The sequence below is a fragment of the Podarcis vaucheri genome, assembly GCF_965113315.1.
Source record: "Podarcis vaucheri genome assembly, chromosome: 3".
Classification (NCBI taxonomy): domain Eukaryota; kingdom Metazoa; phylum Chordata; class Lepidosauria; order Squamata; family Lacertidae; genus Podarcis; species Podarcis vaucheri.
The window spans coordinates 58874010-58888717 of record NC_138761.1 but is presented as its reverse complement, the minus strand read 5'-3'; the positions used below and the strand labels follow the sequence as shown (position 1 = coordinate 58888717).

The 14708-nt window shown below is 42.5% G+C and overlaps 1 protein-coding gene and 1 long non-coding RNA gene across 3 annotated transcripts in view; one reads left to right on the top strand and one right to left on the bottom strand.

Annotated features, from left to right (window-relative positions):
• The window catches only part of MTHFD1L (methylenetetrahydrofolate dehydrogenase (NADP+ dependent) 1 like), a 109140-nt gene that overhangs the window by 92333 nt on the left and 2099 nt on the right, over positions 1 to 14708 (top strand). The window contains exon 27 of the mRNA XM_082215222.1: positions 12422 to 12529. Coding sequence (XP_082071348.1) covers positions 12422 to 12511 — 90 coding nt within the window. The 3' untranslated portion in view covers positions 12512 to 12529. The remainder of the gene's footprint in view (positions 1 to 12421; positions 12530 to 14708) is intronic.
• Positions 1 to 14708, bottom strand: part of LOC309528119 — a 28109-nt gene that overhangs the window by 12349 nt on the left and 1052 nt on the right. For both annotated transcript variants that reach the window (XR_014217527.1, XR_014217528.1), the window contains exon 2: positions 12383 to 12479. This is a non-coding gene — a long non-coding RNA (uncharacterized lncRNA). The remainder of the gene's footprint in view (positions 1 to 12382; positions 12480 to 14708) is intronic.

Genomic DNA, 14708 nt, shown 5'->3' with positions numbered 1-14708 from the left:
TAATCATTTAAATCTGATAAATACCTGTCAGGGTTGCTTCCAGATCCTAGCTCACAGAGGATCACGCCAGCCAGCGATCATTAAATAAAAGTCTTTATTGAGTTACAGTCTCCATTCTCAAGCTGCTGCGCGCAACTCTACGTCTTATGCTTAGATCGGCGAAGCTCCGTCTGAGTCTCCGCCCCTTGTGCACCAACTTAATATCCTAGCCCTGCTCCACCTTTTCCGCCTGACAGTTCTCCTCTGGGTCCCTCTGCCCCCCGGGGTCTCTTCCTTCCGGGATTCTTCTGACGCTGACCCCCCGGACCCTTCTGTCTCTTTGCGCCGGGCTTTAGGACCTGGCTCCCTTTCCGGGCTGCCTACTGCGCCACTTTCCTGTGCATTTGAACTTGGCGCGCGTGCCCAACCTTCCACCTTCCGTCTAACCGTCTCCTCGCTCCCCGATGGAGGTGTGGCCACTCCTGACTCGTGCCCTCCCTCCTGTTGTGAGCTGCCAGCGCTTGAGCCCTGGCGCCCTTCCTCATCCCTGCTCTCTGGCGGTGACGCTGGTCCCGATTTCCAACTGCTCTCCTCTGAGTCCCCTCTGGCTCTATCTTCCTGGGGTGTCCCCCTAGTCTCCCCCCTTGCCCTGGCCACTGGTGCTCCTTTTTGTGAATCTTCTGATTCACTGGAAAGACTCGGAGATCTCGGGTCGTCGTCATCACTCATCTTTTCTTCTGCCTCCTCCCCCTCGCTCTCTGTTTCCTCCCTTTCCCTCGCCTCTGCTCCTGAACCCCTGACAATACCATAAATATGTTTTTTGAAATGCAGCAGGTGCTGCTATAGTAGACTGCCTTGCCGTACACTTTCAGGTATCCAGCGACTGACCTGAGCAATTAATGATCAAGTTGCATTCTCACATTATACAAGCTCCCATTGATGCCTTACAGTATTCTCCCTCAAACATACCAATGCAGGATGTGATTTGGAGCGGTTCACAGTGTCAGGGGACTCCTAGTCTCGGCTCTCAGATAAGAGTAGATATACCAACTGAGCTATCCCTCAGGTCACAATGTCGCATTAGGATCCTTTTATTCCAACAGGCTTCATGTGTGTGAAGTATTCCAGTAGTACCCTTGGATAAACCCCATTCATTTCTCTCCCATATACACACTGATGTTGGCTGCCCACGCAGTGCAGCCACAAGCAACAATAAGTTGTTTTTACAGCTCAGTTTTCTGTTTTATAAAATCAATATACAGTGGTACCTTGGGTTACATACGCTTCAGGGTACATATGCTTCAGGTTACAGACTCCACTAACCCAAAAGTAGTACCTCGGGTTAAGAACTTTGCTTCAGGATGAGAACAGAAATTGTGCTCCAGCAGCACGGCAGCAGCAGGAGGCCCCATTAGCTAAAGTGGTGCTTCAGGCTAAGAACAGTTTCAGGTTAAGAACGGACCTACAGAACCAGATCTACCACTGTACCTCCTCTTCTCTCTTCTGTTAATCTGACATCATTATTGTAAAGCATAGTTTTGTTCAAGCAAGGTTTGGCATTAGCCTGCCTATAGCCTGAGAAATAAACTTGCAGGAGGCAATTTCAACTTTTATTCTTCTCCATGTTAGCATAGCCCCTTTCAGAAGCTGGCTTAATGCTAATAGAGAGAAAGCCATGCCACTGGATCCTTCCATGTGGCCCAGGTCTCCTGGCTCCCTTGGTGGTATGAGGAGGTGCCCTGCTGTCGCTGTTCCTAAATCACAAATGTAATGTTGAGAAAGGACTTTAAGTGAGGTCAAAGCAGGAACGCGCGAGAGAATGTGCTTTGTATTTTTTCTACTATACTATTTTCCTCTGATTGAATAAGGTATTCCTTCCATGGGATGCTGCTGTCAAAAGACTAAGTTAGTTAATTTTTATTAGCTTCCATTTAATTGAATTTTGAGAGAGAGCTCTGATTACAAATGCAGTACAGGAAAAACAGAAGAGGAATGCATTACACAGCTATCCAAACAGATATATTAGTTCCAATCTTTCCCCTCCATTGTGTAGGAAATTATAGCTATCTGTTTGGCAAAGGGAGATAAATATACTTATTGGAGCATTAATGTTGACTCAAGGGGGTATGTGAACCGCCCCCCACAAAAGGATGGATATGGATATAGACTTTAGGTTACACGAGTACAAGTTAACCTTTTGTCTTTCAGAAACATGGTAAAAAAGCAAAATAAAAACATGCCATTATCTCCATGTTGTTAGCATATAGTAAGAGAAAGTCAAAATGATTTACTGTTTTACTGTGCTAAGCTGTTTCTGCACAGGGCACACATTTTTGCATTTCAGAAGTGGTTGTTTTAAATATACAGTACCTCAAATGTAAATCAAATTATAGAAAGCTGGATCGTGATTATGGGACTGAATCAGCCTTGGTTTCCTTAACGTATAGCCTTTATTGGAATAAGCACAGGGGAGTGCAACCCTGTTATTGTTCCTTGTTCTCTCAGCAGCTTTTGATAATACTGACTGAGTCAACTTAGTGAGATGGGTGTTGGAAACAATTAAGCAGTGGTTCCAATACTATCTTCAGGGTCAGGTTCAGAGAATAGCAGTGGGTGCTTTTCTTTTGCCCGCCTGGCTGTGCTGTGAGGTGCCACAATGCCGGGTATCGGTGGTGGGCTGGATAAGGGCCAGTAAATTGATTCTGAATCCTGGTAAGATGGAGGCGCAATGGGTGGATGTTTCCTGTATCAGGATAATTGGACAACTGCCTGCTTTCGAGGTTTGCAGTCTGTGGGTGCTTCTGGGTCTCCTTTGGCTGATAAGACAGCGACAGCTGTTTCTGGGCCAAGATAGCCTGACCACTGTTGTCCATGTGCTGGTAACCTCCAGGCTGGATTACTACTACAACCCACTCCAGGTGGGTTGCTGCAGCTGGTGCAAAATGCAGTGACTCAACTGCTCACTGGGGCAGGATATTACCACGTTACCCTGCTGTTGAGAAAACTGCATTGACTGACAATTAGCTACTGTTTCTGGTTTTGGTTTGTAAAGTCCTTTGCAATTTGGGTCCACGATAATTGAAATATTGTCTCACACCTTTCATACCTACTCAGTCTACTCAGAGGTCTATTCCACACAATGCAGGAATCATAGCTATGGGAATCCCCTGCCCCTGAATATTAGACAGGAACTCTCTCTGTTGTTTCTTCTTTCTACTGAAGTTCTTTTTCTTTCAAAAAAGAAAGCTGAGATCTTTCCCAGTCTGCATGTGTATTGGAATGGTTTTTAATCCCCCCCCAAGATTTTTTTAAAAAGATATTTTCATTTTCTAATACACAGAAATAATAATAATTGCCATAAAGGAGAGAGAGAGCATGCACTTGTTACTTGCCACCTTCGGCTCCTCTGGGAGGATAGGATAAAATAGGATGAAAATAATAATTAATAAATGACTAATGTAATGCATTTTTTATTTATTCATTTTATTGTTGTTGTTGTTGTTGTTGTTATGCCACCCTATACCCAGAGGTCTCAGGGCGGTTCACAGCATTAAATCAAAATATAAAACCACAAAATATATAATCAAAATAAAAACAACCCAATAACATCCCCCCAAAAAACCCCCACATTTTAAAAGGGCATAGGATGTCAATCAAATCAACCAAAGGCCTGGTTAAAAGGGAACATTTTTGCCTGGTGCTTAAAAGTGTATAATAAAGGCACCAGGCAAACTTCCCTGGGGAGAGCATTCCACAGATGGGGAGCCACTGAAGACAAGGGCCGTTCTTGTGTTGCCACCTTCTGGACCTCTTGAAGAGGAGGCGCACAAAGGAGTGCCTCAGAAGATGATCTCAGGGTCCAGGTAGGTTCATATGGAAAGAGGCGGACCTGAGCCATTTAAGGCTTTTAAGGTCAAAACCAGTACTTTGAATTGGGCCCAGAAACTAATTGGTAGCCAGTGCAGTCGGACCAGGATGAGTGTAATATACTCAAACCATCTTGCTCTGTTGAGCAACCTGGCCGCTGAATTCCGCACTAGCTGAAGTTTCCAAACCGTCTTCAGAAGCAGCCCTATGTATAATGCATTGTAGCAATCTAACCCTGAGGTTACCAGCAGGGGCATACGAAGGAGGGGCGGTCCGCCCCGGGTGCTACCCCGGGTGTGTGTGTTACAAGATGGCCCACTGCCTCCCCCCCCCCCAGCTGTAGAGCAGCCAAGGACGCACGTGTGCGCCGTCCGTATGGGCTGCTGCTCAAGCGCCGTCCATATGGGCGCCATGCATGCGCAGCTGGGCAATTTGCCCTGCTTCACCCCGCCCCGGGTGCCGGAGAGGCTTCCTCTGCCACTGGTTACAGACAGCAATAGTTTGGCTATCCCTGTCCAGATAGGAGCGTAGCTGGGCCACCAGCTGAAGCTGATGGAAGGCACTCTGGGCCACTGAGGCCACCTAAACAATTCAATGCATAATAAGATGCTCTGTAGCAAATCTCCCTAGCAAGAGATTTAGTTTTAAATGGTTGTTACAGCTGCAAAAGCAGGAAGTATACAAGGGAAAGGGTTCAACTTGTAAGTTACTCAGCCTGTACTGTCCCTTCTATACTGTTTGGCTATTTATCAGACTATCAAAACTAACATAAAACACTTCGTGCTAGAAAAAAAATACTGGTATATTAAAAATTGTGTATTGTGTTTTATATCATTGTTACATTTTGCTTTAAATTTGTTTTTGATCGCCTTTAAAACTGGGCTGTTATGCTCTACCATGCTTCTGGTAACCCCAGAAGACACAGGGGGCAGGGGAAATAAAGGCTTTTAATTATGCTGTAGAGAACCCAGGCACCACTTCAGCTGTGCGGCTGGAACCCCAAACTCTAATAACTAAACCAGCAAATGTGTGTAACCCAGATGAAAGGAAACGTTGAAATATGTAATTTAGGCTATTATTTACACAGTATGCCAGTTCTGGTATCTTGACCTCACAATAATAGATCACAATTTTTTTCTTGTGCCCTGGAGTACCTGATAAAATGATGCCTCCTACCTTCTGGAGGTATTGCTTTGGAATAGGATTGCAATTACTTTTACTGTCATAATTTATAAACCAATATACAGTCAATGTTATATTTAGAACTATGGAGTTCTAAATGGGGAGCTTTTCATGGGGAGCTTTCATTAATTTGGAAGGCTCCCCATTTTAGAAGTCGCAAGTTGGAATGTGACCCAAACCGTGGTGATGGTGGTGTGAAGCTTGTGATTCACCCCTTGAATGTTAAGTAAACACAATTTCAAAAATCTGAATACATTCTGCCAATTTCAAATGGCACAGAGAAAAGGAGATTGGAGGCAGGAAAATGGCACTCCTCTTGAATCTACCATTTAAATTGTTGTGTTCTGATAGACCTGAATATGAACTGAATGTCCTATTTCTATGCTTTGAGTCTCCAGCGAGAATTATCCGGCTTTTATTATTGTTCCATCTGCATATTAGACTTAGGAATTCAGAGCAATGTGTTCGTCTCAAGCAACCCTACGAGGAAGGCTCAGCTTGGGATACACTATCATGTTCTGCTGGGACTTGGTGCTCACCAGGGAAATGATAGAGATTCCCAGAGTCTCTTCCTGTAAAACCAGGCCCTATCAGGACTCTAGCTACTCCCAATGGACTCTTCTGGCTGAGCTTTGGAAGGTGGTGTTTCAGCTGAGAACCAGTTTTCCGAAGAGTGCTAAGGCTTCCCTTCTAGTGGTTCCACCCTCTTGGGTGAGCTGGGTGCAATCTTTTAAGTAGCTCACTTTAGTTGCATGGCTGTGGAACAGGAGAAGCTACGGGGGAGTCATCCCCAGAGTGGAGGATGCAGGAAGAGCTGTGTCCTCAGGCAAGGATGGGGTGGGTAGAAGGGGTTGCTGTGGGTTCCACCTCCCCACTGAGCAGGGATTGACTTGTGGGTGTGGATGCAGGGGACATAACATTAACTGGCTCGTGACCTCACAGGGGTAGTAGGGATTTGAATAATGCCACATTCAAGCCCAACATTTTAGCCACCACGCCACACTAACTCTGCTCTTAAATTGACTTTTCTGTCCGAGCTGTATTGCAGCATAAGATTTCATGAACTCAGGCCTGCTTCTTCAGATGTGTAAAGTATTATCCTCACTGACTTGATGAGGAGAGGGTTGGGGTATGCAGGGGGTGGGGGATTCTCATACTGACTGACTCTTATTGGCTAGCTGTGGAATAAAAACAATTATATTTGGAACTTTGGAAACTAATAGAGGCTTAAGCTTAAACTTGCTCCTAAGTAACCCCTCCAAGGGTCACATGTTGCAATTCGTAGTCATGTAGCAGGGGACTAATTGTAGTAAGGGCATGGATGATCGCTCTTTTAATGATACCTGTGTTTAAGGTAGCAACCATTTTTGAACAGCTATGTTGTACATTTAAGTACAAAAATATGCAGCAGATGGTAATGTCAAAATATTATTCTCTCTAATCAAAAGCTATGGCTGGAAATGCTGTCTGGGTTTGAACATGCATGCTTTGCCAGCAATGTACAAGGAGTTACGTTCTAGGAGGGACTGTGAACTTACTTGGATGCCTTCTGTGGGAAAATACTTTAGTCGGTTGATGGCATCACTTTTCCTTAAATATGCTGAAGAATTTCTTAAAACTCTTGAGCTGCTTATTATTTGAGACCCTGTCATGATGGAAAGCTTTAATTTACTTGAGGTCACAGAAGAGGGGGAGTAATAGGAGGCAAGCTGAACTCTAGATGATTCCTGGCTGATTTTGCCTCTGGCTAAACAGTGATGTTGTAGAAAGGCTTCTGTGCCAAAAATGCTTCACCAGAAACTAGCTCCTTTTGATTTAAGAAAAATGGACCCATCATCCTTTGGGTTTGTTTGTTTGAAACCTGAATCAGTTTAACATATTTTTTAATGTATTAAATATGTTTATTTCGTGGTTCAGTAATACTACCAACCCCAGCTGCGGATGTTTGGGCAAGGTCAGCTAATATAGCACCTTCTAGATGCTGTTGGACTACAGCTACCATTAGCACCAGTCATGATAGGCAATGGCCAGGAACAGTGGAAACTGTGGTCCAGTATCTGGAAGGTACCATGTTGACTACCTGGTAGTTGGAGAATGAATAAACTAGTATATGCAAAGATGTAGCTATAACTGCAAGATGTGTTCTGATAGCTCAGCTGGTAGACCATGAGATTCATAATCTCAGGGTTGTGGGTTCAAGACCCACGTTGAGTGAAAGATTCCTGCATTGCAGGTGGTTGGACGAGATGATCCTTGAGGTCCCTTCCAACTCTATGCTTCTATGATTCTAACTTTGTCAAAGCAATGCTGGCTCAGGGGATAGCTTCAGTCACCACAGTATCAAATAGGTAGGGTCAGAGAACAAGCATGTAAGATTGCAGATTATTGATTTGTTACCCACCCTTCACCTGCAACATTAAAATCAACTTAAAAGCCAGGGTAAAGAGGTACATCTTCAGCATTCATGGGAAATGGCATAATGATGTTTCCAGACACACCTCTGTGGGGATGGAGTTCTAGAAACTAAGGGTCTACAGAGAAGGAAGTGGCCTTTCAGATATTTTGGGCTGGAGTTGTTAAGGCTTTAAACACTAATGTGACCACCTCACCAGCTGAGCAATTGTGCTCCTCTGGTGGGAGTACAGTGGTACCTTGGGTTACATACGCTTCAGGTTAGACTCCATTAACGCAGAAATAGTACCTTGGGTTAAGAACTTTGCTTCAGGATGAGAACAGAAATCATGCGGTGGTGGCGCAGCAGCTGCGGGAGGTCCCATTAGCTAAAGTGGTGCTTCAGGTTAAGAACAGTTTCAGGTTAAGAACGGACCTACGGAACGAATTAAGTACTTAACCAGAGGTACCACTGTATAGCTTATGCCCTACAGGTACATTTAGTGGACTTTTAGAGTTGCAGGCCCAACCTGGTACCAAATGAAATTAGACAAATTGCTACCAATTTGATATTTAGGCAGGTATTGAAGACCTTTGGTTTAAAAAGGCTTTCCCTGGAGTGTGTGTGCCCCAGGGAGGTCACTTCAGTGCTGGTAACACAGTGGTTTCACTTCACCCCCTGAGGCTTACTCCATTGTCTCTCAAGTCAGATGGGTGCCAAAAATTCTTTGGATACCCCTCTGAGGAGAGGAGGGGAGTGCTGTTTCTGTTTAACTGACTGGGGAGCAGAATTTCAGGCATTAACTTGTCTTGGTCACCCAGTAAGTCCACATCCAAGTTGAGATTTCAACAGAAATCTTGGAAGAAGTATTTTCTATACCGTGGCTGGGATTACACAGCCGCTTGTTTCCTCCTTTGGCTGTTCTAGTAAAACAATTTTATTTGGCTGCTTAGCAGAAAACATAGTAAAATAATATTTTATTAGAAAAGCAGTTAGGGGACTAGTGCTAAATATGAACATTTGTATTCAGGAATTGTTACTTCAGGGAACAATTAGTTTGCTTCACATTAACAGGCCTAATAAATGAGTTTTCCTGTCATTAGCGTGTTACTAACAGATGTGCAGTGACAGATGAAAAGTGTCCCCAACTGTGTTCTAATCCCAGAATTTGGCTCAAAACAGACACTGCTAAATTCTTATACAAACTGCTTAATTTCAAGATGGAGACTCCGATTTCCCACATATAAGCTACTTCTATTTCTTACCCATCCTTCACCATAAAGCCCCAGGGCGTGTTATAACAATTTAAAAATACATTAAAAACATAACAGATTACAATAAAGAGAATAGGATATATGAAGCATCTCTTAACTTTATTTGTCACAATGTATTTTGTGCTTTTCAAATGTTACTATGCATGTAAAATTCACTATATTAATGCATAGATGGATTGTGGTGGCTCATGAATCTCACTTGTGCCCAGCCTACTACTTGAGAAACATCATAGTAACTATTTATTTAGATATTTACATCTCTTTGTATGAAATTGATTTTTATAAAGTATCTCTGAACAAATACCTGGATAGGAAGGGTGGGGTTTTGATAGCATTCCCCCCCCCCTGTATCCATGATTCATGGCTAAACTGGTTCCTGTGGTGATGGTTTTAGTACCTTCTTACCTATGGCTAAGAATGTAGTCAAATCCAAGCAGAACTTCAGGAAAGCGCATTATTAATCTCCCCCCACCCCAACTGCTTAAAATTGTGATTAATGGCTTTCATAAACCCATGTATTTGTTTTGAGGTACTAAATGTATACAGCGAGATTATGTTTTTAAAGAATTGTTTAGGTATTATCAATTGTTTTGGGAAAAGAATGTTGCCTGAAAGTCTGAAATTATTAGAGTTCTTAAAATCTTGACTCTTTTCCAAGGCAGCCCCATCTTGCCTGCCCCAAGCATCTGTTTTTTCAATCTGAGGTTTTGGGATTTTGTTTTTATATTTTTGTAGGAAAGGGAGCTTTGTGAGGATTGCCTATGACAACCAATTCCATCTTGAATAAAGCTTCAGTATATATGCCCTTTGTTTCTTTGAGCCAAACTATACTACTAAAGCCTAATTAAATTATACCCCTCTCACATAATTTTTCTCCTTTTATTTAAGCATTAACCATTTCCCAGTCGTACTGAGTATAACAAGGAGTGCTGACGTTTATTATGGGAACACGATACCTCAAATCTATTGGGCCATTTTAAGTAACTGATTAAAGTCCCAGGACTATTGGGGAAAAGTTGCTTATTTGCAGAGTATGTGTACTGTGTACTTCACTGTGCAGAAGTTGTGGTGCACCTAGTCGTTTGAGAATGTTTCCATTTTTCAAAAGGTAAAATAAAAACCTGCTCTTCTGCTAATTGTGGCTGCAATTTGTTCAATGTAGGTGGGGTTGGCTGAAGCTTCAGAATATCAGGTGGACCTTCTGTGTTCACCAAATTCTTTATTCTTCTCCACAAGTGATTCTGCAACAAAACGTTGCGGTGTGTGGAGCTGTCCAGGGTTCCAGCTAGCCATGTCTTCTTCCAGGATACTTCTTTCTATTCCATTCATCCTCTCTCCCCTCCCTCCCTCCCATTTCTACGTCTGCCTACAAGTCAGACAGCATCCCATGCCCACTTAGCAACTGTAGTCTCATTGAGCTATTCTTGTGACGCCCCTTCCTTCTGTGTTTTCTATTAAAATATTCCCGTACTTTTGCAAAGCTTGGAGTTCTCCCAAGCCTGCTGATGCCTTCTTCTTGTGTGTGAATGGTTTCTCCCCTGTACCCCTGTATCAGGAACTACACTTGAAGAATGAGTTTGCTATTGACATATAGGACAGGAGTGAGGAACTGGATCCAGCTGACGTCACCATAATGCCAGGAGCAGTGTTTTCCTTTGCTGACATGGCTTAATTTTAAACTGCAGGTAAAGGAAGCAAGGTTTGCAACTGCTGGTGGTGACTGGCAGCAACTTCCAACTTCCAACCTCAGACCCTTTGCCTGCACAGTGTGAAATTGAACCATGCTGCTGAAGGAAGCGTTTCCTGCAGGGGGCTGGCTCTAAGCACCGTTTAGCTGACTGGCATTTACAGCCAGCCCTGCTTAGGGAAGATTGGCTGCTCTGTTAGAGAGAGGACTTGGGGGCCAACTAAGGAGCCCTGATACAGGACAATGAATACATATGAGCAGTGCCTGCAGAAAGCCCTTAACTAAGAACCAAATAAATGAGAGCTCTGCAGTTAAGATTTTTTAAATGATAAATTGCCACTGCTGATTGGAAAGGGGCAACAGTGCTGAGGGAAGGAGGCGATTATTGATCTGTGTAACCCACTTTGCTGACATATTGTCAAAGCAAATGTATTGGCTTTGGTTTAGAGATGATTGTGGCACAAAACCTGCACTTTGAAATGCTTTAGACTTTTTTGTGTCTAAATGAAATCAGAGGAGAAATTTGACAGAATCTTTTATTCTGGAATAGCCCAGTAAGAAATAGATTTAACTTCAACTAATAACTAGCAAACAACAAAGTATCATTAGTTTTAACAAAACAATGGCATACTATGAATTTGAGAACTGAACCGTAAACATATTAAGCACACTTTTAAGAAAGCATGCTTAAGCTGGCATCTTTGGTTTTAAAGGGAAATTAGCTGCATGGCATCCAAATACAAATTGAGGCACTGCACACATGCTCTAAATGTGTATCTCTGGAGGATCCTAGTGGTGCTCCCACTTTTGCCAAAAAAAGAAATCCTTTATGTTTAGTGAAAGCAGACATTTTATTTTAAGAGATTACGCTTGGCAAGCTGTTCTAAATTGGCAGTGGTTCTCTTTAATTCTGTATTAATCTAGTTTTTAGTAAGGGATTTTGAATTCTGCCAGTGACAGCTTGTGCACTGAGAGAAATGGTCTTGTTTCCCATCATTATGATCTTAGAATGGAGCTAAGAGACATTCTTAGCAAATGTATCGTCCCAACCCTATAATACTGACATAACGGGAATAAAGGGAAGGAAAACTTTCAGGAAAAATTCATGGAAAGAAAAGAGAAGTACTTAACCCCCTTAAGCACACATACACACACAGATATAATTTCCTGCAAATGTCTCCCAGGGGACTTGTTTCCTCCAGCTGGGCTACCTTCCTGTTTCAGAGCTTATGGGGATGGGATAAAATGGGGAGGGTATTTGCAGGGGAAGCTGGGAAGGGTTGAGCATTCCTCTCATTCAGCATAATTTTAAATGTAGGAACATCTGTAGAATTTGTGTTGAGCCTTCATATAGTTAACTTTGTCTTTTCGCTGACACAAACATTAATCTAAACCATTTTGCACTATCAGGGCCAAAATTAGTTTCAACTAATTATAAAATATTGTATAACATTATTGTTACTTGTGTAATGAGTTAACTTATTATTTATGGAAGGTTATTTCTGTTTACAGAACAATTGTTTGATGTTGGAAATGCTGTTATGTGCCTATAACCTCTAAGTGTGCATTAAATAGCATCTAGGTATTGATAACTCATTTTCAAATGTGTCTTGGCTAGAGGAGCCTAATACAGAATGCAGGCCTCTCTGTTAGTACAGCATTTATCTGAATGTCTTCTTTGTTGTTAACTATCTACATTCCTACTTCCTTTGCCATATTCCTCCTGAAGAATGCACCATTTCCTAAAATTCTGCACCACAGGGTTTCACACAGTATAGCTTTTACTTTGCTTTTCCATAAGTTCTTGTACACATTTGTAAGCAATCTGAGGCATAAGTGAATCTGTTTAAAGTTTCTGAACCTGATTTAGCAAAAGGGATTGGAGTAACAGATGGCTTGATTCTTTTCATTTCAATGCATGTGAAATTATGAGCCCACGAAGAACAATATGGTCTTTCACTTCATCATAGGTGTATATGCACAGTGTGGTTATCAGCTTACAATTGCAGGACCGTAACTTCTAGTTCATTGTTCCCCTAGATGAGCACAATGCCAGGATTGCCTACAAGGCCTTGCTTCTATGACATTGACCTGGACCCTGAAACAGAACAAGTCAAGGGGTTGTTTTAATAAAAGCACAAAAATAAGGTGAGTGTTAAATAGGAGTCCCTTTGGTGTTTGACAGTAGTAATGAGCTAAAGAGATTTCAAATGGACTTTTAATGTTTCTTTTCTCACATCCTGTGGCTTTCATCTGTGTCATACCCAAATCTTTAATAAGATATATTAAGGATGTTTCATAGGAAATTACTTATGTTATGTTATGTTATTTATTTATTTATTTAGATTTGAATGTGATTATGTTTTACTGCTGATAGTTGTATGCTTTGGAAGGTCAGTCTAAATTCACTAAGTGCTTATCATTTCCTCCAATGCCCCATCGGTTTTCTATTGGTACAGTGGATGCTCAGGTTGCGAACATGATCCGTGCGGGGTGCATGTTCGCAACCTGCGTCTGCACATGTGCGGGTTGCGATTTGGCACTTCTGTGCATGTGCAAAGCGTGATTTAGTGCTTCTGTGCATGCGCAACCACCGAAACCCGGAAGTAACCCGTTCCGGTACTCCCGGGTTTTGGCGGTTCACAACCCGAAAAAACGCAGCCTGAAGCGGCTGTAACCCGAGGTACGACTGTAGTTCTCATTTTCACTATGGGGTGGAGGAGGTGGGGAGGAAGAAACAGGATCCAGCGAAGTCCAGCAAACTGCATGACTCTATAAGTTAAGTCTACAGTTGAGAGCAGCTGAGACTTGGTTAGTCAGGGAGGGCCAGAAGAAATTAGCCTGCTGTGTCCCTCACCACATATAGTAAGTATCCCTAGAAGATGGGGAATTAAGGCTGAGGGAGTATGTTCCACCAAGTTAATTTCTGCACTATTGAGATATATATATATATTGCTCTCTATCCCAACCTTATCTAACCTCTTTGAGGAAGATAGCTCAGTGGTAGAGCCTCGTGTTCTGCTTGAATAAGGCCCAAGGTTTAATATCCCACATTCCAAGGAGTCAGCTGGGAGGGGGAACCTGGAGAGCCTATCCCGTTTCCTGACAGTATCACACAGCTCTTCCTGTCCTCAGCACCTACACAGATTTCTTTGAGTCAGGCTGATATCCCACTTCATTCAACAGACTTTGAGTTCAGTTCGTGACATCTTGCACACCAGCATTTAAAACATTCCATAATATGGCAACAATTCAGATACTGGCTAAAGGAAATCTTATGGGTGGCATCCAGTTCTTTGAAACCGGATTTTCTGTAAACCACTTACAGTTTATGGATGGTTAAGCACTATATAAATGCTGCTAAATAAAAAATAAAAATATTATGTTTGGTCCAGCTTCTCTTACAGGAATATCAAAAGCCCTTTTGTGTAACCTTCTGCTCCCAGGCTTTATGAAGTGCATTTTGCAATTATACTTTTTGTTCCCATTTCAAGTACAAAAAGTACTGCCTGGATTTTCCAGAGAATTCCAGCAAGTATTGAATAAACAAGTTTATGCCTTCGTTGCAAATGCACCGTGGATTATTTTAAGACTCCAGGGACGTAGTCGCATCCTATTAAAATCAATTGCAAAACAACCATTGATTTTAATTACTCTGAATTGCACACAAAGTGCTTAAGCGTTTGGAAAGCGGTTATTAAGATCTCAGCTACTTGGGATCACCCAGTCCTACATTCCTGAAATATGCTTGGACTTTGATGAACACAGGGGGAAAGGAATTCTACAACTATAGAGCCACTGTTCAGACCACATCTCTACAGACATTGTGGTCATAAACTCAGTGTACAGGTAAGCCCTCTTCAGAAATGCTGCTGGCATATACATGCCTCCATGTGCAAAGGAGCTCACACACCCCCAACCCTCATTTTAGACTTGGCCCTCCAACTTGTGGAAGGTGACAGGGAGTGATGCTGGGTGGGAGTGGAGTGTAATGCACTTATGAGTATGGGTGTATCTGCAAGCAGCATACTCAAATAAGGCTATAGCAAGCATCAGGTTTAGGAGATGCCAATGGGATGTAAGAGAAGAGGCAGTCACTCCAACAGCAACTAGGACATTAAGGGTGGATCATAACCAGCACTTTAATCATAAACCCAGAAGGTAATGCTGGAAACATTGGTGCTTTCAGCATTTCTCTTCCCCCCACAAAATAAAGGATCAGCTTGTGATGATCTGCACCAATCTGAAGCTTGCAGACCATCATAATAGGCACCTCCTCAGAGTGCAGTACTATTTTCAAGCCTTGAAGTTATAAAATGATAGCTAA